Raw genomic sequence first — 23,780 nt, 5'->3', positions numbered from 1 at the left:
GGGGGGGGGGGAGGGGGTGGGGGGGGGGGGGGGGGGGGGGGGGGGCGATGACGTGGGGTCAACCTCACATGGCCTCCTGACAGACTGATTTCAGCATGTGCTGGTGTTCCAGAAGGTTCCACAGGTAGGCTGGGGGACAGGTTAGTGAGCAACAACAGTGGGGTCTCAGCAAGGGCTGTCACCATTCCTGAGGCCCTGGAAGAGCTTGCCTGGGCTATCTAGTCCAGACAGAAAAGTTCTGGCTCCGGAAGTCAGCCAAGGCCAGACCTCCCAGGACCACCTCTCAAGGGCAAAGGTGTAGCACATTTGGGGAGCTCTGGATTCAGAATCCAGGACCCCAGGGAAGACACGGATGCGGAGGAAGCCCAGAGAAGGGGAAGGAACCCCCCAGGGAGGGAGCAGGAGAGCCAGCTGGCGAGGTCCTCTCTCCAACACTGTCAAGGATGTCCCTCAGAGCCACCCCACAACGCGTAGGAAGGCGATCACGTACCAGCTTACTCCTCTATACCAACAGAGCAGGAGTCAGGCCCCAGGGCTGTGCAGAGGAGGAGAGACATGGAAGCTCAGTTAGCAAAGCGCTAGACAGACCAGCACGTTCCGCAGCAAACGCACTGCTTTAGGACAAGAGTCCCCGGGGGCACGCTGGGTGGGGGTGGGGGGCACAATGATGTGCTGAAACAGGAGAACAGAGCACCGGGCCGCAGTCCAACGCAGAGACTTTCAGCCAGGACAGGCCTGGGCAGGGGTGGCGGGGCGGGGCCAGGAAGGGCCCCGCCCGGCAGCTAGGTGTTCACCAGTTAAGTTCAAGGGTTTTCCCCACCTCCTAACTCTGCAGTCAACAGGGGACACTAAGGTTCAAAAAACTATGCCCGTGCCTCCACGGGAGAGCTGTCCCGGTGTGTGCACGTCCGGTTCTCTCTTGTGCGCGCACTCTCTCTCTCTCTCTCTCTCACACACGCACACACACACCAGATGGGAACAGAAGGTGCGGCTTAGAAGTAAAGGAAGACAGGTAGGTACACGTGCTTATGAAGGTGGGCACATCGGTGAGGACCTGCCCAACTCCTGACAGTGCTGCCTCCCCCACACCCGTGGGGCACGGGACCAAGAGCCTCGGTGTCGCCCCACCCCGCTGGCTATCCTGCCCCTGGGCTGGGTTTGGCCTTCCGCTGACTTCAGCCTCTCCACCGCCTCCACAGCAGAGCGCCTCCTGCCACTGGCCTGGGGCAGAGGTGAGAACGCCACACCACGGGGCCTGGTGTCCCCTGTGGGTGGAGCCCAGCCTGTCCTGACCTGCAGACTCTGGCGTGGGGCACGGGTGGCACCGCCAGGTGGGGTCAAGGTGCCCCTTCACCCAAAGGATCACAACCACACTTGTGCTTGTAAGTCCCTCTCCGGACTCTCCCCGCACCCCAAGCTTTTAATTACAATGAAATCACTGAAGTTCCTTGAAAGAACTTACTGGAATTCTATGTTACTCTAAGGAACGCTGGTGCCCAACAAGGCTTTCACCCACGGGCTTCTCTTCGGGTAGGCCCCGGGGTGCTGATGAAACACACTCCCCTGCTTTCCTGCACCTGCTGACTGTGGCCCCTCTGGGCTAAGGGGACCCCCTGTCTGCACAGGCTACTGCCTGTCCCTATGCTGGGGCGGGACAAGAGACCCTTTCAAACCAAGCACATCACAGGTAGGCCAGATGCACAGGTCAGGTCACTGGGAACTGAGCAGCGGTGGGTCCTGGGATAGGCGGGTGGCAAAGGTGCTTCCCAGACATGTGGCAGGAGCCAGACTCTCCGAGGACATCATGGCTGTTGACGTTGATCTCAGATCCTCAGATGGCATCTTAGCACGCGGCAGGCAGAAGTCTCTGAGAACCCCTGACTCCTGTCCCCCATCTTTGGAGCCCAGAACTTAAAGCTGAGGATCTTGACCCAGAGGAGCTGGGGACAGGAGGCTCCAGGCAGAGGCTTTTAGAAAAGGGGGGCAGAAGCAAGACCCCTCCCCAACTGTGCTTGGGCCTTACAGGCGCCTGGCACCCCAGCCTATCCTTCCATCCCTGGCCTGAGCCCTATGGGTGCTCGTGGTAGGGGGCTGATGCCAGCATCAGGCCCAGGGCACGCAGGTAGCTTTCAGCTTGTAGCTCCCTGGGGCAGAGGCCCTGCTGCTGGGCACCCGAACAGGGGCTGCCAGGCCCATGGATGAAGAGTCAGGGATTCCAGCGGGACTAGCTGTGCTTGCCTGGCCCCAAGCAGGAGATAGAGAGAAGGGCCACGACCTTCCTTGAACAAGGGGCCTTTCCTGCCTTCCTGATGCTGAGCTGTTTCTGGAGTGTGAAGGGGCCTCACGCACAGGCTCTGCCCCAAAGAGCAAGGAGCTGCAGGAGGGGTGACTGTGGAGCCGGGGCCTGGCTGTGCTTTGGGGTTGACAGAAGGAGTGTGAGCAGAGCCAGGGAGGGAGACCTAGGCTCCTGACAGGCCAGCCGCTCCCTGAGCAGGCAGATCAGCCCCCAGCTCCGTGCGGCAGTGACAGCACTGCCCGCGCCCCCCACTCCCACCCACCCCGGCTGAGCTCAAATGCCGTTACCTGGCAGGTAGATATCAGCCGGCAGGCGGGGCTGGCCGCGGCTGCAGGGCTCAGGGCTGCCGTCCTGCAGGACGTTCTCGATGGATGGCACTCGGCTCCCTGCAGAGGAGGGGGCAGGTCAGAGGTTTATAGGCGAAGGTGGCACTGTCCCTCTTCTGGTCAGCATCCCCGGGAGCCTCTTTCCTCCCTGAGGGCTCTACAGCCACTGTGAGTCCAGTCCCAGCCCAAGACTGCTATGACTCCCTCCTCTGCCCTCTAGGCCTGAGAGGCAAAGGTTTGCTTTTCTTTACTTCCCTTCTCTCTCAACTCTACCTCAGGGCTTTTGTTTTGACTTTTATTATAAAATCATTATGTACCCCTTTAAAAACAAACAAGAAGGAACAGTGATAGATTTAACATCTCCGGCTTACCCGTACCTTTCCCGCTGGCCCCGTGCCCCACAGCGGGGAGTGAGCGGGCCTGCGTGTGGCCACCCTCCCTCTCAACAGCAGCTCCCGGTGCTGCCCAGGGAGCTCTCGAGGGGGAGGGCCCCTCCGCAGACGAGGGGCCCGGGCCCTGTGATGGGCACAGAAGAGAGCCACCTGGTCGGGCACATGCTCTGCACAGGCAGGAAGGAGCGGAGGTCGAGAGAGGGTGAGGCCCACCCAGGAGCCCAGCCTGGGAGGCGGAAGTGACGACATCCCTGATGGGCCCCCTGCCCCAGGCGCCAACACTCACACCCAAACCCAAGGCCCCAGGCCCAGCAACCCACAGGCGGGCCCCACACACGGTGGGTGGGGAGTCACGCTGGGGAGAGACGTGGGTCACCCAGTGCAGTGCCGGCTGGGAACCTCCTGGCAAGGAGGGGGGGTCACAGCAACTGAGCAGCTGCAGCTTATTTTGGGGTCTTCACCATGTTGTAGGCCTGGGAGCCAGCCAGCTTGCCAGGGCCACTTCCGGGCTCTGTCACCTCCACATTAAATGGCCTGGGGCCTCCAACCACCCCAACCTGGAGCCTCTGTTTCCTCACCTGTCCAACAGTAGGGAGGAATGACCGAGACAAAGGAGTGGCAGCATCTCCCAGCTGGTAGAGGGAGGCTTGGGAAGCACCTGGTCACATCCTGCAGCCACTGGGAGGTCAGCTGGGGGTCATCCCCCCACGAGGAGCCCAGGGCCCATCGGTGGCGGCTGGGACTCAAGTCCCAGCAGGCCGCTGTATGCTACACTCTCCACGGGACACGGGGGCACACAGAGGAGCGGCCCGGCTGAGCTGTGCACCCGCACTGGGGACCCTGGGCCTCTCCAGGTGGCACCTGAGGACCCCGTACAGGACAAGCAGGAAGAGCTGACCGTGTGCAGAGACCCAGGCAGGAAAGAAGATGACTGCCACTGGGAAATGCCGGCTGGGCATGGAGGGAAAAAGAGAAGTGGCCGGAGGCTGTCCCCTGGGAGAGCCAGCAGAGAGGAGCCCGTGACTCCCAGCAGGGGAGCCGGCACACACTCTCCACACACCTCAACCTCCCGGCAGCGAGGCCCTGAACACGCTCCTCAGAATGGAGGGCTTACCTTGCTTTAGTGCCGACGCCTCGTCCACGTCCTCCGTCACAAAGCTCTAGGAAACGAGGACAAAGTGTGTCCGCAGCTCTGCTGCCGCCACCGGGGGACGGGGCTGCGGGCGGTCGGGGGACAGCAGGGCGAGCTGACGCCCGGCCCCCCTTAAACAGGACCCACCCCACAGATGGGGAAACCAGCTGGGCTCACCACGTGAGCAGCGGTGGAGGCGGCCCAGGGCACGCTTTGCCACAGGTCTGGGAGGCCAACAGACGGGCAGTGGGGACAGGGTGACAGATGGGTCTCGGCGAGGCGGGGAGGGGGCCTCACCTCGGGGGAGCTGCTTAGCGCCAGCCCCGCCCCACTCAGCGGGGGAGGGGCGTCCGAGTCCTGGGAGAGCTTCTCTTCATCCTCCTCGTGGATGGGAGACGACGGAGACCGCAGGGTGCTGGCAAAAGAGAAGACGGGGGTAAAGGACAAGTGGCTGATAAACACCAACCCACTAAAGCCAACGTCACCCGTGGGTGAGGCCGGGGGCTGCCACACAGACGCCCCCAGGGGAGGCGGGTGCAGACGCAGAACGCCCGCAGGCCCAGTGGCTGGAGAGAGGCTGGCGCGGTGCGAGCTCGCGCAGGCCTGCACGGGCTCCGTATCTCTGGAAGGAGAAGGCGTCGTAATGGTCCACCCCTGGAGCAGGGGTGCGGGGCGTGGGTGAGCAGCAGGAGAGAGCCCCACGCTTCTCTATCTGTGGAGTGGTCCTGTCACACGTGCAAGTCGTGGGGGCGGTGGCCGGTTTTACAGAACTTCTGCCTAAACTTTTCTTAAAAAAGAAGAGCACCCATGCGTGGAGACACTTAACACAGAAGGCTGGTCGCCCGCATCTCACACACGTCCAGGTAAACCGTGACCGGACCCTCTGCTTGGCGGGCGTAACAAGGGCAACGTCGTGAGCGAGGTTTGGCGGGGCCCGGGTCTGGCTGCCACTGGTGCTCACACAGCAGGACGTGCCCATGTGACAAGACCCCAGAAAGTCCCGGAACCCTGCCACTCACGGGGCTCCCTCCTACATCCTGTGGTTTGTTGCTCCCGTGTGGCCTGGGACGGGGAAGGATGCACCCCCACCAGTGCATCTTTTCTGCTGCTTTGCTGTCTCGTCTGTCGTAATCAGCCTTAGCCATAAACCTAATCTGCTACTGGCTCTTGGTTCCGGGGGTCATTCTGGTGAATTCCCCAACAGAGCACTGTAAAACTCAAGTGTCTGAACTTCTTCCCGGACACCACAGACCCCCCGCCACCTGCCACAGAGCACCTGGCTGGGTTCCCATATGCCAACCCCCAAGGGGATCCTAGCGCCAGCCTCACCTGTCGGGGGATTTGCTCCTCGGCTTGCCCTTCTGGTGGCTGCTTTCCAGGATTCGATCGATCCCAGCAAGGGGACAACCGGCCTGGGACAGGCCATCTGAGACGCCTGAGTAGGTGATCTCTTCGTAAAGGGGGGCTGAAGGGACGGCCGGGGAGATGGCCCGAAGGCCGTTGAGAGCCTCAAGCAGGGAGATGGGCTCATAGCCGGGTGGGATGCTGTCAGAGCTCTGTGGGGACAAGAGCAGGTGAGGGACAGGCTGGCCAGGCTCCCTGCCCACTGCCCTGGGCCACAAAGCCCCAGACACTGGCCTTGTGCCCCAGGGATGCTCTACTCCCCAGAACCTGCCTTCTGACCATCTCCTGTCCACTCCACCTTCCAGAGACCTATATCCCCCTCCCTCAGAGGGACGCCAAGAACACCAGAGCAGCCTAAGACACTCTCTGAGGGCCCCCTTAGTCATCAGCTGCAGCCCTGGACACCCAAATGGCCCGCTCGGTGCCCGTGACGAAGGAAGAGAGGGCGCCTAGCAGAGCCTCCCCACCCCTGGTCTCGGCCAGCCCCTACCTGGCTTTCTGTTCCTGCCTGGCACATGTGGAGAGTGAGGGGTCAGAGAGAGAGAGGAGGGCTCAGGAGCGGGTGTAGAGCAAAGCCATGCCAAAGGCGGGAGAGCCCAGTGGAGCCGCGTGTGTTCTAGACCAGGGAGGGCCTGGCCCCGCAAGGAGCTCTGCCCAACACAGGCATCTGGCCCAACTCGAGATCCTCAGTGGGCCTGAAGCAAGCGTCCACAGGGGCTGATGCGTGTTCCAGGTGGTTCTAACGGGCACCCCTGGTTCAGAACCAGTCTCCTCCAGTGCTGGGAGAGGAGCACATCAACAGACTGAGACTTGCTTTAGGGTTAAAGGTGGGGAGATGCCCAGGTGCTGGGAAATGTCAGGCCCCCAGGCCACACTAGACAAGGTGAAGGGCAAACGCCCAGCTGCGCGCCCCATGTGAAGCCCCGCCCACCTGACCGCTCCCCAGAAGGAAGGGAGGGAGAGCCGCCTTTCAGGGCAGCGACGGATCAACCCTGGAGACCAAGGGAAGGCAGAAAGGCTGGGGTGGGGGCTCCCTGCCCTCAGCACTCAGCCTCCTGAGTCCCCTGGTCACCTGGGCCTGTGGTGCCCTGCATTTGCTCCCAACCTGAACCTCCTCACCCTCCAAATGGGAAAAACCTCTACCTCCATCCCTGGGATGGCCCTCCAGGGATTTCCACCTCTCTAAGTTCTGCCAAGGGGCCACAGGCGTCAGTGAAGGCTCCAGGCAGAGGCCGCCCGCCTGCTCCCTGAGATGCAGGGAAAATGCAAGAAAACCAAGTCCTCGGCCCAAAGAGCTCACATCCAGGGGGAGAGGCAGAGGATGCAGGACAACAGGCAAGCGCGAGGAAGACTGTTTGCAAAACTAGCAGCAACGTGAGTTCCACCTCCGACATCATTCCACTGCCAGCAAGAAAAAAAAGGGAAACGAGGCCACTGGGGACCACGGGCAGAAGCAGAGCTGGCGAGAAGGGGCAGCCTGAGGCGGGCGCCGTTGCCGCCTGGCAGCGGGGATCCGAGACACTGGCTTTTTGCCGACAGACCTTGAGCTTTGCTTGTTCCACAAAACTCCCTTCCTGGGCAGGGACGCCGGGACTGGGGAGAGTGGATTTGACAGATTAAATTAACCAAACACGTTAGCCTGGGGTGAAAATGACTTCCCATACTTGTCATTGGTTTAATCATTAGGGTGCGGGGCAAAGATGTAGCCATAGGGCCAAACACACTTACTGTTTCCCTTTTAGGTTTCTTGCTGGCCAGTGAGGCGGGGTGCGCCTTTGATTTTTTAAAGGGACACTGTCAAGATAAAAATCATACGTTTTACGACTGCCACCCCCCGAACGGCGCTGGAGCTGGCTGGCTGGGGTCTCTCAGCTTTGCCGGCCTCCAGGTGAGCCGTGAGCCTGTGCCTGGCAAACCGCACCTGCACATGAAGTTCGGGGACCTGACCAAGTGCAGATTCTGCCCCAGGGGCCTGGGCCTGGACATCTATGCAACTCCCAGGAGGCCATGCCACTGGTGGAGCCCATCCCTGTCCCACTGCCCACCCGTGGTCTGGGTCACCCCAAGAAGCCGGTCCTGGCCAGCACAGGCAGGAGAGTGGCCAGGCGCTCCCCACAAGTGGGCCCGGCTAGGCACAGGGAAGGGACAGGCTCCTGCACGTTTTTGAGGCTCTGTATAAACTTATTACCAACGTCCAACTCCTCGAGGAAGCTGGGGAGAAAAATTGGTCCCAAATCACCCCTACTCATTGATAACATTAACAGACCCACTGAAGAAAATTTGGCTTCTCTGTGGCGCTTCGTGGAAACTGCTTAGACGGGACACGTGGCAGAGAACAAGAACCCACGTACCCTACCTTAACCCTCTGGAGGGGAAGGCACTGGCCCTCCGGGGCAGGTGAAGCTTACAACCCAAGCCTCAGTGTGCCCTGTACTTATCCTTGGGATAAGAGGGGCAAACATGGAAGGTCAGGCCTGATGCTCAGACGCCAGGGCAGAGCCTGGAGTGGCACAGACAAGCAACAAAAAACCCGCCATCCACCCCTGGGTGTCCGTCCCTCCAAAACAGTGACTCCTCCATCAGGAACCAATCACACCTCAGCGCTGCTCCTCTCTCTACCGGAAGTATACTGCTGGAAGAAGTATGTGATGTTCCTCGAGCCCAACGTGAAATTTGCTGGAGGGCTGTTCCGGGAGGAGTAAGCCCTGGTGCCAACAGGGGCCCAGCAGGCAAAACACATAGTGTCGCTGGCCCGGGATGAGTGGGGGTGATGGGACCCCACCTTAGGGCGGCCTTGTGTCTGCTCCAGCTGTGAGACCACAGGTTCATATTTTGAAAGAGAAGCCAGAAATCTGAGTCTTAAGGAAAATTTCCAGACTTTCTTTTTTTTTATGTTTATTTATTTTTGAGAGAGAGAGAGAGAGAGAGAGAGAGAGAGAGAGAGAGAGTGTCCCCACACACGCACAAGCTGGGGAGGGGCAGAGAGGAGAGACAGAATCCCAAGCAGTCTCCGTACATCAGCGCAGAGCCTGACACAGGGCTCAAACTCACAAACCACGAGACCATGATCTGCATCAAGTTCAAGAGTCAGACACTTAACCGACTGCGTCACCCAGGAGCCCCTACAGTCTTTTAAACACTGGCGCAAGGGGCTCCTGGGTGGCTCAGTTGGCTGAACACCTGACTCTTGGTTTTGGCTCAGGTCACGATCCCAGGGTCGTGGGATCAAATCCTGTGGTGGGCTGCATGCTGAGCGTGGAGCCTGCTTAAGATTCTGTCTCCCCGCTGTCCCTCCTCCCACTCACGCTCTCTCTCCCTCTAAAACAAAAAAAAATTTAAATAAACAAACTTTGGCCCAATATTCAGAAACACCATATGGGCCAAACATTACGCCCACCGGCCCAATGCAGGAACCCATCTTGTGGGTGTGCAAACCACAGGGTTTGGGTCCTTTGTCCCATGTAGACAGGTGGCAGGGCCTCTAAGAATCAATGAATCCCAACAACCTCAGCCAAGAGCCAAGAAAATAGACCCACTGGCTGACAACTGCTGTGGCCGTCTGGGACCCAGGAGCTCAAGACCTCCACCTGACCCCTGGCCTGCTCCCGGCCCCTTTCTGCCCTGCCTGCCCTGCCAGCCTCCCCTTCCCACCCTATCCCTGTCTCCAATGTGCCTCTCTGCCCATGTCTCAATACCTACCTTCCTGCCCTCATTCCTGTCTCTCTTTATCTCTCCTGGTGTCTCTCTCCGTGTCTCTGTGATTCTGTGTCTCTGCTCATCTCTCTGCCTATCTTTCTGGGTCTCTACATCTCTCCCTGCCTTCTGCCTATCTCTTGAGCCAGAGAGCCATCTCTCTCCCCAAAGCCTGACTCCGACTCCCCTCATCTGCCAGCACAAGCTTTACCTTATGGTTTCCCGGAAGCAAGGTGGACACCTGCCAATGTGCCCTCCTGTGCGTCCAGGCCGGACACCCCTTTTCAGGGGCAGAGAACACGTGGCAGACATGTTGCAGCCGTCCTCTGGACGACACCTCACTTCCCAGGACCCACAGAGTGGCCCATGGCTGGTAGAATGATGGTGACAGACGCTCCAAGGTTACCTGCCATCGGTGTCCCTTGCTCTTGGCAAACAACAACACGCCCCGGAGCCGGGGCTCACTGGGCCCGGCCTGAATCACCCTGGTCAACCTCACCACCACTTGTGGGGGCCATGCCTGGCCCGCCAGGCAGATGAGGGCAGAGGCTCAGAGAGGCGGAAGACACAGAGGGAGGCAGGCAGTCTGGCCCCGCCCTTCCTTCCAGCCACACTTTCAGAGTCCCTGACCAGCAAGGCCCCACTGGGAACCTGAAGCCACTAACACAAAGGTAAGCCCTGAGGGCATCTGGACGCCTGAGGGTCTCTGCAAGTGGTCAGGGGCTTCCTGCAGACCCCCTCCTGACTCTGCTGCACACCCCTCAACAAAGAAGAAAGAGGCACTTACGGAATGCTCATCGTGGTCCATGCTCTGGGCCAGAACAGGGCTGAAGGAGACCGGAGACAGGGCTCCTGGCTTCTTCCTCACTGCCCGGATCTGCAGGAGGGCCCGGAAAGCTATGGCAGAGGGAAGGCCGCCCATCAGGCAAGGGGCAGCCAGTTCCAGCACCACTGCGGCTCCCCAGGCTCCGGGGATGCTGGCCACCCACCCTACAGTGGTCCTGGGTCAAGCCACGTTTCCGAATCCGAAGCAAAACAGAGTCATAATGAAACAGCCCAGAAGGGAGCCCCAGCAGAGCTGGTAGGGCAGCAGGCAGGGCATGGCAGCCTCTCACATGCCAAACCCCACTATGCACTCAACGGTGAGCGTGGCTGGGTCACACCTGGTGACCAGCTAAAAACCGAGTGGGCCCGGACACTGGCCAGTGTCTTCCTGGAAGTTATACCAAGGGCAGGCAGACAGACGTATGTACGTGAACGTTGCCGACGGCACCTTCTCTATCCCGGGAAACGAGAAGCAGCACAGAGTTGGGAATAAGTTAGGAGGCAGGCAGACTATTGATGGTATAACGTCAGACCCACTAACAAGAGTGTAACGTTTACGAGAAGTGCACACACACAACACACAGTCACAAACTGCATCAGCACTCGCTGCAACAAGACCAGAGACAACCACATCCTCAGTGTGAGCAGCAGTCACCCCAGGTTGCGGGCCCCAGAGACGAGGGTCCTGGTCCAGCTCGTCCGGCCCAAGTGCTACATACATCTGCCAGGGACCCTCGCTCTAGGTGTCTAGACCCTGGGCCTCCAGATCATATGCACCCCACACCCCTGAAAATGCCCAGGAGGCGAGGCACGTGGGGGAGGTCGGGGCTCAGACAGCAGAGGCTACCGGCCCTCCATGCTACAACTGCCCCAGCACAGGCTGGGGGCCCCGCCGCCTGTCCCTCCAGGGCCAGCACACGGCCCCCCTGCAGCCTCCCCTCCCAACCCCCAACACCTCATCAGGGCTGGGCTCCGGACCCCACACACCCCACGGCCTCATCCTCTACCTCCACGTGCTCAGCCTGCCCTGTGGTCCGTGCACACACCTGTCTATCTCAGGGGACAACCAGTGGAGACCCACCCCTGCCCCTTACTAGCTGTGACCTTGCACAGGTTTCCTCTGAGCCCCGGAGAGTGACGATAAGACAAGCATGGCAGTTCTGGTCACACAGCTGCATTCTGGCTCGGGAGCGCGGGGTGAAGCAGGAGTACCCCCTCCCCCGCCCCCAGCCCCACTGACGCTGTGACCAGCACACCCAGGTGTGAAACCTGGCAGGAAGGCTTTCTCCAAAAAGCCAACATCTACCTACTCAATGATGACACCTGCAGCTCCGGTGAGCGGGCTCTCTCCTCACCCACACCCTGGTCCCTCCCTGCCGGGACCCACCCACCAGCCTGATGCTCATTTTGATCCGTGGGATTTTCTGCCCTGAGAATGTTTAAATTCCTCCCCTGGAAGACAAACACCATTCAGAATCACACTCCATGCGGTAACTTTGAGAAAATGTCTGAAGTGCTCCAGGAAACCAATCCCTCAATCACCTTCCACCTAGCTCACTTTCCACCTCACCGGGATGGTTTTTTAAATCAAAATATTTTCCATGTAACATTTAAAGATTTGAGGGGCACCGGGGGTGGCTCAGTCGGTGAAGTGTCCGACTCTTGATTTGGACTCAGGTCACGATCTCACGGTTTGCTGGGCTCTGTGCTGACATCGCGGAGCCTGCTTGGGATTCTCTCTCTCTTGCTCTGACTGCCCCGCCCCCTGCACACGCACGCTCTCCCAAAACAAATGAAATAAAAGTATTTTAAAAAATAAATAAAGATTTGATTCACGGGTCGATTTCTGTCCAGCTGCAATTTCATTGCAAGAACCTCCTTGGCGCACCCTCCCCGGCCGTTAACTCCCCGAGTCTAATTTTCTGAGGAGGGGAGCCACGCAGACGCGAGCGGGGTCGCCGTGGCTACCAACCACCCGCGCCACCTCCACGTCCCATTCGCCGTGCCCTGGGCGGGAGGCCCCACTCACGCAGCCGGCAGATGGGGCAGTTGCTGGCCTGGTAGCGCAGCGTGTCAGCGCACGAGTTGCACAGGCACAGGTGCCGGCAGGGCAGGATCAGCGTGTCCCGCAGGTCCGACAGGCACACCACACACTCGTTGCTGTTGTCGCTGTTCTCCTCGTCCGACGGCTGCAGGGACACGAAGGGCCCCGGGGTCGGTGGGCTCCCACGGGCCAGAGGAAGGGGCCGGGGCGGGGAGGGGGGCGGGCAGGCGTTTCCGTCCCTGGCCGTCCCCCCGGCCGTCCCCCGCTTCCCCTGGGGGCTGCTGTGGCAGAGGGGAGCCCAAGAGAGCAGAAGAAGGTCGCCCCGGAGCAGGACTCCCTCAGGACACGTGGCCCAGAGCCGCACTCCCAGGGCACCAAGCTCAGTCCCGGCCTGTGCGCGGCCCAGCACAGAGGAGAGCCTGGGACTCCCACCCACAACACACATACCAAACCCCGAAAGTTCTGGTCTCCTTCTATTCCTCAGAACCAAAAAGAAAACGTGGAAAGGACCCAACACTACGGAGCAAGTCTTGCACAGGGTACCCACTTACTGGTTTAAACCAGAAAAGGACTGACATGCCCAACCCGCCTAATCGAAATGAGTGTCTGGATCAAAAGCCGGCAACACTGCACAACAGCAAGCTGTGGCCCCACCACCCATTTCCATAAATAAAGTTTTACTGGAAGTTTACAGCCTTGCCCCCTGGTTTCCAGACGGCTACGGCTACTTGCGCGCTACACGGAAAATCAGGGCACTGAACGGACACGACAGACACGGTACGGCCAGTACAGTTAAAATATATACTTCTGGGCCCTTAACAGAAAGTCGGCCAGCCTCCAGTGTTAGCATGTGAGACACACACAGGGCACTCACTTGAGGCTAAGGGCCTGATCAGGCACCAAGCTGCCCTGACTTCCAGCTTCTAGTGGGTTCCAGAGATCACAGAAGCTGGGGTGCAAGACTTCTAGACACTTTTAAGAGATGGCACTTTCACTTGTGCCTTTAAAACGATGACAAAGGCACAGGTTGATTCTCTGCTACCCTTCCCTGGCTGCGCCGGACCATGGCCCTGTCAGACACACGTTTCAGTTACAAGTGTGCAGGCGCTCGTGGCTGGGAGGTGAGCCGGCTGGCGGAGGGTAGCACAGGGTCCCACAGCCCCAGGCTATCTCTGCTAACCTGACGGGTGGCCACCCAATGATGTTAACAAGCCAGTGAATTTGCTGGAAAAAGGACAAAATATCCCATAGATCCTGTTCACTTACTGATTTATTATTATTTTTAAGTAATCTCTACGCCCAACATGGGGCTCCAACCCACAACCTCCAGATCAAGAGTCACGCTGTACTGGCTGAGCCAGCCAGGCACTCGTCTCTGTTAAAAAGGTAAGGAAAAATGGAGCCTGGGGTCCCAGGGCCTCCAGGAGAAGGCACACAAGGGGACTAGCTCATCCACCACCAGCCCACGGGCCCTGGCCAGGACTGGGAGATCCAGGCAAGTCCCTCCAGGAACCTGCTCCTATATGGGTGGAAGGAAAGCTAGGGAGGGAGGTCCATCTGAAGTCTGGCGGGTGTCACTACAAGCACATACCTTTGTCTCCTGGTTGTTCTTGTTCTCGATGCCATAGATCTCCTGCAGCAGGTAGCTGACCCGGTCCACCTGGAGAGCAGAGAGGTAGCCGGGCACTTGCCCGCCCCCACTCAAGGGCCCCTCTGTACCCACCTGGCCCAACACCACTTCCCGGGGGCCGGACCTGGTTCCCAGGGCAGTCGTGGTTTGAAATTCTGTCCACCCGCACCTCAGGGAATGGGCCCCATGCCAGGGGAAGGGCAGAGAATCTGCTATCTGCCCAGCCCAACCAGTAGCATGGGCAATAGGACGGGAGGCCCAGTGGTTCTGCCCCCTGGGGGGCATGGTGCCAACCTCTATATGGGCCAGGCAACCATACCCTCTGCCCACCTTACCATCCCCCTCCCCAGAGAAAAACTACTTTGAACCCACCAGTCACGAGCTGCACAAGAGTGACCAGTCAGCCCTTACACTGACCAAGTTCAGAAGCGGCCTGAGCTGCTGTGTTTCCCACACGGGTCTATGGACCACAAACACGCCCTGTGCAGCTAGACGAGACTCGGGGCTACGAGTCAATGCTGGGACACGGGCACATGCACACACCCGAGGAGGCAGATCCAGACTTCCCAGGGCCCGGATGATGACCCTGGAGAGTGTAAGAGCGTGTGTGTGTGTGTGTGTGTGTGTGTGTGTGTGTGTGTGTCTTTTAAATGAAAAGGGATCTTGATGTTTCTTCTACCAGACTTACAATTTGCTTCTGCTTTAAAGGTTTCACAGAGAAGCTACCGTCGACGTGCTACAGGGGAGAAAGACACAGAGATCAACTCAGTCAAGCGGGTACCACTTAGCACTCTGCTTGGCAAGCTGCAGGCCGTTCCCCAGCCGTTCCACACCCACAGCTGAAGGACGGAGCCCAGCCAGTGTCTCCAAATGTGGCCCTCTGACTGGGCCTCGAAACTACCTAGAGGACCACCTCCTGGGTCCGCCCTGACGCAAGTAACCCACTTTCTCTGGGTAGTTCTCTCAAGCACATTCAGGTTTACGACCATCGGCTGGAGTTCTTAGAGCCTCCCAATAGCAAGAAGCAGCACCTGGATGGCAAGAACTAAGACAACCGAGTTCTAACCCCGAAAGGGCATGGCCCAGCCAGGAAGATAAAGCATGCACACGCACACGAGACGAGGCACGCACACGTACACAGGAAAGCCCCAAGTCTAAACACGCCAAGAACTAAAGAGGATAGATGTGTTTGGTGGTATCTGGGGAGGCACACCACCGGGAGACGGAGGAGGTTAATTAAGGGACAAGACCTGAGATCTTGCAACAACACCAGTTGCCCCTCCGAGTCAACGGAGACCAACACTAGGCATTTTCAGGATGACGGACTCCAAAAATAAAGCAGTTTCTCAATGGGCTCTAGACTGGAAAGGCCAACGGCACGTTTGCCATTGACGGCCCCTAACTCCGCCAGAGCAACGCACAGGAAACACCGTCCCTTCTGACAAGGCCGGGCTTGGGGAGCGTAGCCGGTGAGGGAGAGGCCCAACCTCTGCCCTGGGCGCTCTGTGTCACCAGCCCCTGGGGCTGGGCAGGGGGAGGCAGGGGGGCACAAGACAGATGATTTAAAAAGGGGCCTCAGGCCCAGCTGCACTAATCCCTGGGGTGTCTGGAAAGACCCAGATCACAGGGAGGAGTTGGGCACTGCCCTTAATGCTCTCAAGGATGCAGACACACACCGGGCTGAGAAGGCTGGGGGTCAACAGATGCCCACGTGCGGCGCAAAGCCCAGAAACAGCAGCCTGAGCCTGCTTTCCTCATGGGGTCCCTGATCCTCGTCCACCCAGGCCACAGGCCGGTGCTGAAAACACTTTACAATCTCAAGGTGCAGGCCAATGTTCTGGGGATGTGGGGCTGTCAGCCATGGCCTTCTCCAACAGGGACTCACCCCACTACCTCCAGCAAGGGTCTCAGTGAGCAGGGATCTGCTCCCAACACAGCCACACACGTGCTTGCTGCGTGAACACACACACAACTGCTGGCCCCCGTGAATAGCAGTGACCCCATGACATCCTAACACGGAGACAATGGGGAGGCTGACAATCCCCACCACCACAGCCAACACACCCACCGCACCCTAAGTACTGTGGCCATGACACATGAATAGCAGGGGAGACTGGGAACTCAGGTCCACACAGACGAACGAACATCTAAGTTCAAATACACATCAGGCCGAAGGTAGCATTAAGTGAGTCCTTGGACGTAAATGGCCTCTTATATGTGAGGCATCCCCAACTCAGGGACCCCAGGAGGGCCTAGATGTGACCCAAGGACACAACAAACAATGGGCCCAGTTCTGTCCTCACAGACACCAGAAGTTAGTACAACAAATATCTGCCCCAGAAGTCTGAAAGGCCGCAGTGGGATGTGAGGTCAACCCAGCTCCATGGGACCAGGGTGACACAGCCACCTGGAGGGACGGCATAGCAGGCATGCAAGGACCAGGCCAGGCTAACAGGTTCCCATGGCCCTGGTGGGAAAGGCGGGGTTCCTGGGTGGTGACAACCCTGGTGACCCCTCCACATCCCAGAGAGAAGCTGGTCTGTGAGCAGAGTCCTCCACGGGGGTGTCTGCACCCCTACGCTGGCAGGTTACAGGGGGTTCTACAGGAGATGCCCCCTCACCACACACCAGACACCCTTTGAAAACCCTCCCGCAGGGGATGCTGCTTTGAAGCCCAGCCTCCTGGAGCCCAGAATATGTGGAGAGCCTCCCACCTGCCCTGAACGTCAGGGCACTAAGCCCATTTGGCCAAGGCCCAGACCCCAAGTTCAAACTTCTAGTTTCAAAACAGCACCCCTCTGCCCAGCGTTCCCAAGTCACAGTCAGAGTTAAGGGGCAGGGTGGCACTCACCTTTTCAAAGGCAGCCAAGAGCACGTGGGCGTGGCCGGTCACCTCCACAACTGCCCGGGGGAGAGAGGAACAGGTGGTCAGAGCTGGCCTCAGTCCCTCCTCTGCCCCCCACCCTGAACTTCTTCCTAGCTGGTGCTTTCCCAGGCTCTCTGCCAGAGACCCCAAAACCTAGGGAGGACCGTCCTCATCTTGCCTTCCTCTGCCTGGGGGCCCACTGCTCCCTCTGGCCACATCTCCACGGCTGGCTCTGCACGGAGGGACATTTCCGCAGGGCCGAGGAGCTGGGACTCGGCCGGCAGGGCTCCCACACTGGGGGCTGGGGGGCTGCAGCCCACAGCAGTGGCAAGCCCGGCAGGACACAGGGCCGGTCAGCCAATGAGCGTGGCCGCCCCGCTCTCTGGTCTTCCATCAACCCGCTGGGGGCGGACACAAAATCTGAGGCCTGTCTAGCGCTGCTACCACAGTGGAAGCCAGGCAGCCGGCAATTCCTGAGTCGGGAGAAGGAGCTGAAGGGAGGGCCCCACAGCCCAGGAGGGGCCCGACAGACGGACAGCTTGGGGCTTGAACCCTACGGCCTTAAAAGTGCTAAGTGGGCTGAGCCAACATCTTTCATCACGTCTGGAATCAACTCCTCCGGCTGACTGAGGAGAGAAGCGTCCACGGCCTGGAAGGGGGATGCACGAGGAAAGGCCGCTCACCATCTCCTTCGTCTACCACGGCCTGGATGACCACTGGAAACACGCCCCGGTCCAGGTCAAAGTTCAACTGAGGAGAAAACGAAGAGAGAACAGTCAGACCGAGCTGGAGGGAGGAGGCACGGTGAGCAGGATGGCGTCACGGCAGAGCTCGTGCAGACAGACAAAATGGTGAGGAAGACAGACGTCAGGCTGCACTTTTCCCCTTTCAGCGAAATATGTAAAAATGACGTGGCAAACACGTGTAACTCACTGGCATTAAGTACATTTGTAAGGCCACGTTCACCACCTCCACCATCCATTTCCAGAACACTCTTCATGTCCCCACAGGAACCCTGTCCCTATCACCACCCGCTCCCCAGCCCTCCCCACCTGCTAAGCCCCACTGTGTCCATAGATGCGTCCGGTCTGGGCATCGATTTTTTCTGTCTGGCCTCCCTCAGTGAGCACCATGTTTTCAAGGTTCACCCATGCCACACGCGTGCCAGTGCTCCCTCCCTAAGGCTGAGTGACACTCCCACCACACGGCCAGACCACACTCGACCACTCCCAGCTAAGGGACACCTGGGCTGTTCCCCTTTGGCTGCCACCAGCACCGAAGGACAGCATCTATCTGAGCCATTTTCTGTTCTCCTGGATGGGCACCAGAGAAGGGAGCGGCGACACCGTGGCAGGCGGATGAGCTCAAGGAGAAACCCACTCTCACTTTTCCTTCTCCTCCGTGGCTCCCAGCTGCCCCCTGGCCAAAGACCGCTCTCCTCCCCACATGTGTCTCCCTGGGCATAGTCCACATCGGCTCACCAGCGGGGCCACAGGACAGACGTGACCACTGAGGTCACCCGAAGCAGGGCTGCAAGGGGAGGCCCAGAAGGTGCCTGTGGGTCCCAGGCTGCCAATGGGAGGCGGGACTGGGAGGGGCCAGGTGTTAGGATGGAGTCTGGCTCCACCACCCAAGCCTCAGTTTCCCTGTCTGTAAAAGAGGGATAAAAGCTATGCCCAGTGACCATGGTGGTCAACAAAACATGCCATGAACACCAGCCATGCAAAGCTCAGCACGTTCAGGCAGCAGGAGCTGAGGAGGACAGTGGCCTGGGAAGGCCTCACAGAGACACAGGCCATGGATTCCCAGGAACGCAGGACTACAGGAAGCCATGTGCACACCAGCTGCACGCGGGGCGGTGAAGAACGTGTTCAGGACAGGACCCAGCCAGGCCGCAGGCTCACGGCAGCCTCAGGGTACAGGGAGCCTGAAAACCAGCAAAGAAGCCACTCCAACCACTAGGACATCTCAAAAGACGCCCACACTACAATGCAGTAAAACAAGTTATGCTTATGTGGGGATGGGGCTCTATGGGAAATCTCTATGCCTTCTTCTCAACTGTGCTGTGAACCTGAAACTACTATAAAAACTAGCCTTAAAAAATAAAATTAAAAAGCAAACCATAACCAAGAGAAATAAAAACACGCATCCACACCAAAATTTGTATAGCGACGTTCAGAATGGCATTACTAAGAACCCAAAGGTGCAGAAAACTTAAGCGCCCGTCAGCCGGTGAACAGATGAACCGGGCATGGTCCAACCACACAGCGGAGTATGGTGAGCCGTGGAAAGGAATGACGTGCTGACAACTGCTACCACCTGCGTGAGACACGCGCTCAGTGACAGAAGCCAGTCACAAAAGGTCGCACAGTGTATGACTGTTTATTTGAAACTTCCAGAACAAGCACATCCACAGTGATGGAAGTAGATGAGTGGTTGCCAGGGGCTGAGGGGGAGGCTGGGGAAGGAATGCGGACAGGCAGAGCGTTTCTTCTGGGGGTGACAGAAGTGGACTGGGGTTACATGGTGGTGATGGCTGCACAACTCTATGAATACAGACCTTCTACGGTGGGGTCACATCTCGAGAAACCCCTCAGAAGTTCAAAGTATGAGAAGTCAAAAACGCACTTAATAATACACCTCGCAGAACTTGAACACGCTCAAAAACATCAGCCTACAGCGGGTAAAACCACCTAACACAAAGCCGATCTCATAATTTAGTGCTGAGTATCTCACATGATGTACTGAACACTGTAGTGAAGGAGGAAAACAGAATGGCCTCCAGTTTGTGGTCATTTACGCTCGTGACCACGCGGCTGACCAGAAGCCATGACTCCTGCCGCCTGGAGTCCTGAGCGAGGACCGTGGTACACATCGCTAGCCCAGGGAAAGGGGCAAATTCAGACTTCGAAGCGCAGTTTCTACCCAATGTGCGTTGCTTCTGTACCATCGTAAAGTCGAAAACTCTTAGGTTGAACCATCTGAAGTCAGGGACTATCTCTACGGTAAATATCACCAAACTGTACACTTTAAAGGGGTGAAAATTAGACCTCAATACGCTGTTTAAAAAAACAAGAGACGTCATATGAGGACTTTAAGATGCACAACAGATGAACATAGGGAAGGGAAGCAAAAATATTATAAAAACAGGGAGGGGGACAGAACAGAAGACTCTTAAATTTGGAGAACATACAGAGGGTTACTGGAGCGGCTGTGGGAGGGGGGATGGGCTAAATGGGTAAGGGGCACTAAGGAACCTACTCCTGAAATCGTTGTTGCACTATATGCTAACATGGATGTAAATTTAAATACATACATACATACATACATACATACATACATAGAAAGGAGAAGGCCAGAGGAAGTGGCTCTGGGAATTAAAGCAGAAAGGTAAAGCCAGCAGGCAACAATGCAGTGGAGACCAGAGTACTTATCCTCTGGAAATGTATCCACACACACTGTTCACTGCATTCATGCTCAGATAAGAGCTTTGCCTTCAAGGAGTATGTACTTCAAAGGGAAAACATAGGTTTTTGAATATAGATAATTCATTATGTGTAATGATGTATCAGAAAATGACTTTCAATGGTTGTGGGGGAAAAAAACAAGCTACAGAATAATATTTCTACGCATGACTGCATCTTTACAACAAACAAATGCACATGGGAGAAAAGTCTGGAATACACCCCCTAAATGGTCAGAAGTGGTTGCCTCTGGAGAAGATTCAACTGGAGCGCGTTTTGCCTTACAAATTCTGTATAATTTGCACATTTTACAATAAGCATACATTACTGTTGTAATCTTTAAATAGGCAAATCCAGGAAAATGCCTAGAAAGGAGGATGGCGAAAGGGCAGTTAGTCGTGTCTGGAGACATCCCTGGTTATCACCACCAGGGGGGGCTCCTGGCACCTGGCGGGTGGAGGCCAAGGATCAACATCCCACAATGCCCAGGACAGTCCTCACCACAGAGAGTGATCTGGGCCCCAGGGTTCAACAGCACTGAGACTGAGAAGCCCTGGTTGAGCAAAAATCTGGGTTTGGTGCCCGAGTATCTGTCAGGCTTCTAACACCTGCCAATGTCCGCTTCAGCACCTTCGGCAGTCAATGACACAGCGACAGGACATCATAACAGCTGGCTCTCCATACAGCTTAACTTCCAGAACCTTCTACCTATGGCAAGTTTAAGCAGTTTCCCAACTATGGTAATAACTGATACAGTTTCCTTTTAAAAACACATGTAGGGGCACATGGGTGGCTCAGTCAGTTGAGTGTCTGACTTTAGCTTGGGTCATGATCTCGAAGTTTGTGGGTTCGGGCCCCGCATTGGGCTTTGTGCTGACAGCTTGGAGCCTGGAGCCTGCTTCGGATTCTGTGTCTCCCTCTCTCTCTCTCTCTGCCCCTCCCCTGCTCATACTCCGTCTCTTTCTCCCTCTCAAGAATAAATAAACTTTAAAAAAAAAAAAAAAAGAAGAGGGGCGCCAGGGTGGCTCAGTCAGTTGAGCGTCTGACTTGGGTCAGGTCATGATCTCACAGAATGTGGTGGTTCAAGTCCTGCATCTGGCTCTGCGCTGACTGCCTGGAGCATGCTTCGGATTCTGTGCCTCCCTTTCTCTCTGCCCTTCCCCTGCTGGCACTCTGTCTCTCTCTCCCTCTCAAAAATAAACATTACGCAAAATTTTTTGAAGAAAAAATATAAATACACGTAATAGAGGGGAGAATGGAAATGACCGCTTAATGGGTGCAGAGTTTCCCGCTAGGGTGATGAAAATGTTCTGGGACTGCACAGAGGTACGCATACAGGACTGTACTAAATGTCATAATGGTAAACTGTGTTCTGTGTATTCTATCGCCAAAAAAAAAAAAAAAAAAAAATACACAAACGAAGTGAGTTGATTTCAAAAACACACTAGCTGCGGTGATCACCAGAGAAGGCAAAGGCAAGGAAACGTCCTGGGGTGACTCCACACTGGACAGGCCCGGAGTGGCCACCACCACTCCACGTGGCGCCTACCACCACCCCAGCCATGGCCGCGTTGCCACATGCTGATGACCTGGGATGTGGGCCTCCTGAAGCTCTAAGGGAGGAAAGGGGGTGCCCGTGTGTGGCACTTCAGACTGGTTTACGAGCCAGGTGTGCCCCCAGGACAACTAGCCTCACTGGGGGCTAGCACCCGAAGTGCTGGCTGACTCAGCACACCTACAAATGCACAAGGACCTGTTCTGCGGCCAAAATACCAAGGGACGCACTACACACGGAGGTCACCAAACAGATGCAGGCTCAACCCGGTCCTCCCCACAACGACCGCAGGGTGAGGGCACCCACGTGTCTGTCTAGCCCCTTGCTGCCCTCTCACCCCCCTCTCTTTGAGGAGCAGCTCTCCCGCATTCACAGGAGGGTGGGCAGGACTGCGTGCAGCCGCTGGGTATCCCAGCCAGCAGTGTGTGGACCCCGAGATGGAGCCATGTGCTGGAACGAGGCCGAGGGCGGGGCTGTCCCAAGGCCTGGCTGTCCAGCTCTTCCTGGGGCTCCAAAAGCCCCATCCTTCTTTCAGAAGACTTCCTCACATGAGCAGTAGAGGCAGCTTCTGCTGCTGGCCGCCAAAGCGCCCTGACGAACGAGAGCAAACACCACGGTGTGGCCTTCACCTTCTGACACAGCTCATGACCCAGAACCCACCTGCCCAGCTCCTACACCATCCCACGCCCCGCTGCCTCCACTCCTTCCCCATAATGTACTTCAGTAATACATGACTACCTTCTTTAAAAAACTAGAGAATTCAGCCAAGTGAGAGCAGCCTGATACAAAAGGCCACCTATCATAGGATTCCATTTATATAAAACATCCAGAAAGTACATCAGTACTTACCAGGGGCTGAGACTACAAACTGGGATTAACTAAGAATGGGGATGAGGGACCCTACTGGGAGGACGGAAAGGTTCTAGAACTGGACTGTGGTGACCACAGCATAATTCATGAATTTACTAAAAATTGCTGAATTATACACTTAAAAGTGGTGAGTTTTATGGTATGCAAATTCTACCTTAAAAGACCTGTTCAAACAACTCAGACATATACATACTGCTGGCACTCACACTGTTCACATGCAGAATGGGCTCGAGCGTGTGTAACGCAGGACTCTTTGCCTTATATCAAGACCCTGCGCAGAAATAACCACCATGTAGTTCATGGGCATCTTCTTCAGTTTCTCCTCGAGCTTTATACACACATACGGACACTTGAGGAAATGGCTTTGTGCATCTTTCTTGTCGCATGAGTGAAATTATACTGCACCTCTGTCTGCAACAGACTCTTCTCCAGACCCAGGAGGGGCTTTCGGTACCGGTGTGTACGGTACACACAGATCCCTTCCACCTGCTGGGGCTGCACAGCATCCCGTTACGGAAACGAACCACGGTGCCCAAACGATCATATGGTTCCCATAACATCAGTGAGTAAGCAATCCCTTCGTCACGGACAGACAGGTTATGTCCAAATTCTGCTGTTACAGACAAAGCTCCCGTTGCCATCCTTCATGTGATATAAACTGCCAGCCCCGGCCAAGAACCAGAAGGTGGAAGGGACCCTGCCAGACTGCAGTCCCACAGTCCCGACAAGGCACCACCCAAGCCGCTAACTGGAGCCTCTAACTGCTGACGCTCTGTCCGTCCTCAATCATCCAGTCTAGCCAACACTCGAATCACACCCCGCTCCCTGGTCCAGCGCACGCCTGACTTAGCACACATACACTCCTGAGGCTTATCAGCCACTCGAGGAATGTGAGCAGACAGGCCTGTGGCGATCGGACGGTGCTCGGGAGAGGTGACGGGGGCCAGGTTACCTCATCATCCTTCCATTCGGAGAAGTCGATCTTGAAGGAGGGCAGGGAAAACTGCTGGCTCACCCCTCTCTTGTAGTGGACAGTCTCAGACTGCAGGGCAGGGGTCCTGGGGCTGTACCTGAAAGGGCAGGCGAGAGAAAGGCCGCTGAGACTGTGCCCAGAGCAAATGGTCTGCTGTGCCCGGTCCTCAGTCTCAGTCCCTTGCCAGCCCAGGACCTGTGAGGCAGGGGCTGGCAGCCACCAGTCTGTGGGGACCGAGCAGAAATCAGACGTGAAGACCCCCTTCTCCACCTGCGAGTCCTCGCCCGCCTCCGGCCCTGCCTGGTAATTC

General features: G+C 57.2%; 1 protein-coding gene across 4 annotated transcripts in view; it reads right to left on the bottom strand.

Annotated features, from left to right (window-relative positions):
- MGRN1 (mahogunin ring finger 1) overlaps positions 1–23,780 on the bottom strand; it is a 54,500-nt gene that overhangs the window by 3,235 nt on the left and 27,485 nt on the right. The window contains exons 5-17 of one of the 4 annotated variants that reach the window (XM_049637452.1): positions 23,450–23,567; positions 17,292–17,358; positions 16,594–16,643; positions 14,431–14,478; positions 13,704–13,772; positions 12,098–12,257; positions 10,031–10,140; positions 7,279–7,344; positions 5,476–5,702; positions 4,444–4,561; positions 4,129–4,174; positions 2,584–2,682; positions 491–535 (exon numbers count right to left, since the gene is read on the bottom strand). In XM_049637452.1, coding sequence (XP_049493409.1) covers positions 495–535; positions 2,584–2,682; positions 4,129–4,174; positions 4,444–4,561; positions 5,476–5,702; positions 7,279–7,344; positions 10,031–10,140; positions 12,098–12,257; positions 13,704–13,772; positions 14,431–14,478; positions 16,594–16,643; positions 17,292–17,358; positions 23,450–23,567 — 1,219 coding nt within the window. In that variant the 3' untranslated portion in view covers positions 491–494. The remainder of the gene's footprint in view (positions 1–490; positions 536–2,583; positions 2,683–4,128; positions 4,175–4,443; positions 4,562–5,475; positions 5,703–7,278; positions 7,345–10,030; positions 10,141–12,097; positions 12,258–13,703; positions 13,773–14,430; positions 14,479–16,593; positions 16,644–17,291; positions 17,359–23,449; positions 23,568–23,780) is intronic. The other 3 variants (XM_049637453.1, XM_049637449.1, XM_049637450.1) reach the window with 3 other exon arrangements.

The sequence above is a fragment of the Panthera uncia genome, chromosome E1, assembly GCF_023721935.1.
Source record: "Panthera uncia isolate 11264 chromosome E1, Puncia_PCG_1.0, whole genome shotgun sequence".
NCBI lineage: Eukaryota > Metazoa > Chordata > Mammalia > Carnivora > Felidae > Panthera > Panthera uncia.
This window is presented reverse-complemented; position numbering and strand designations above follow the sequence as displayed.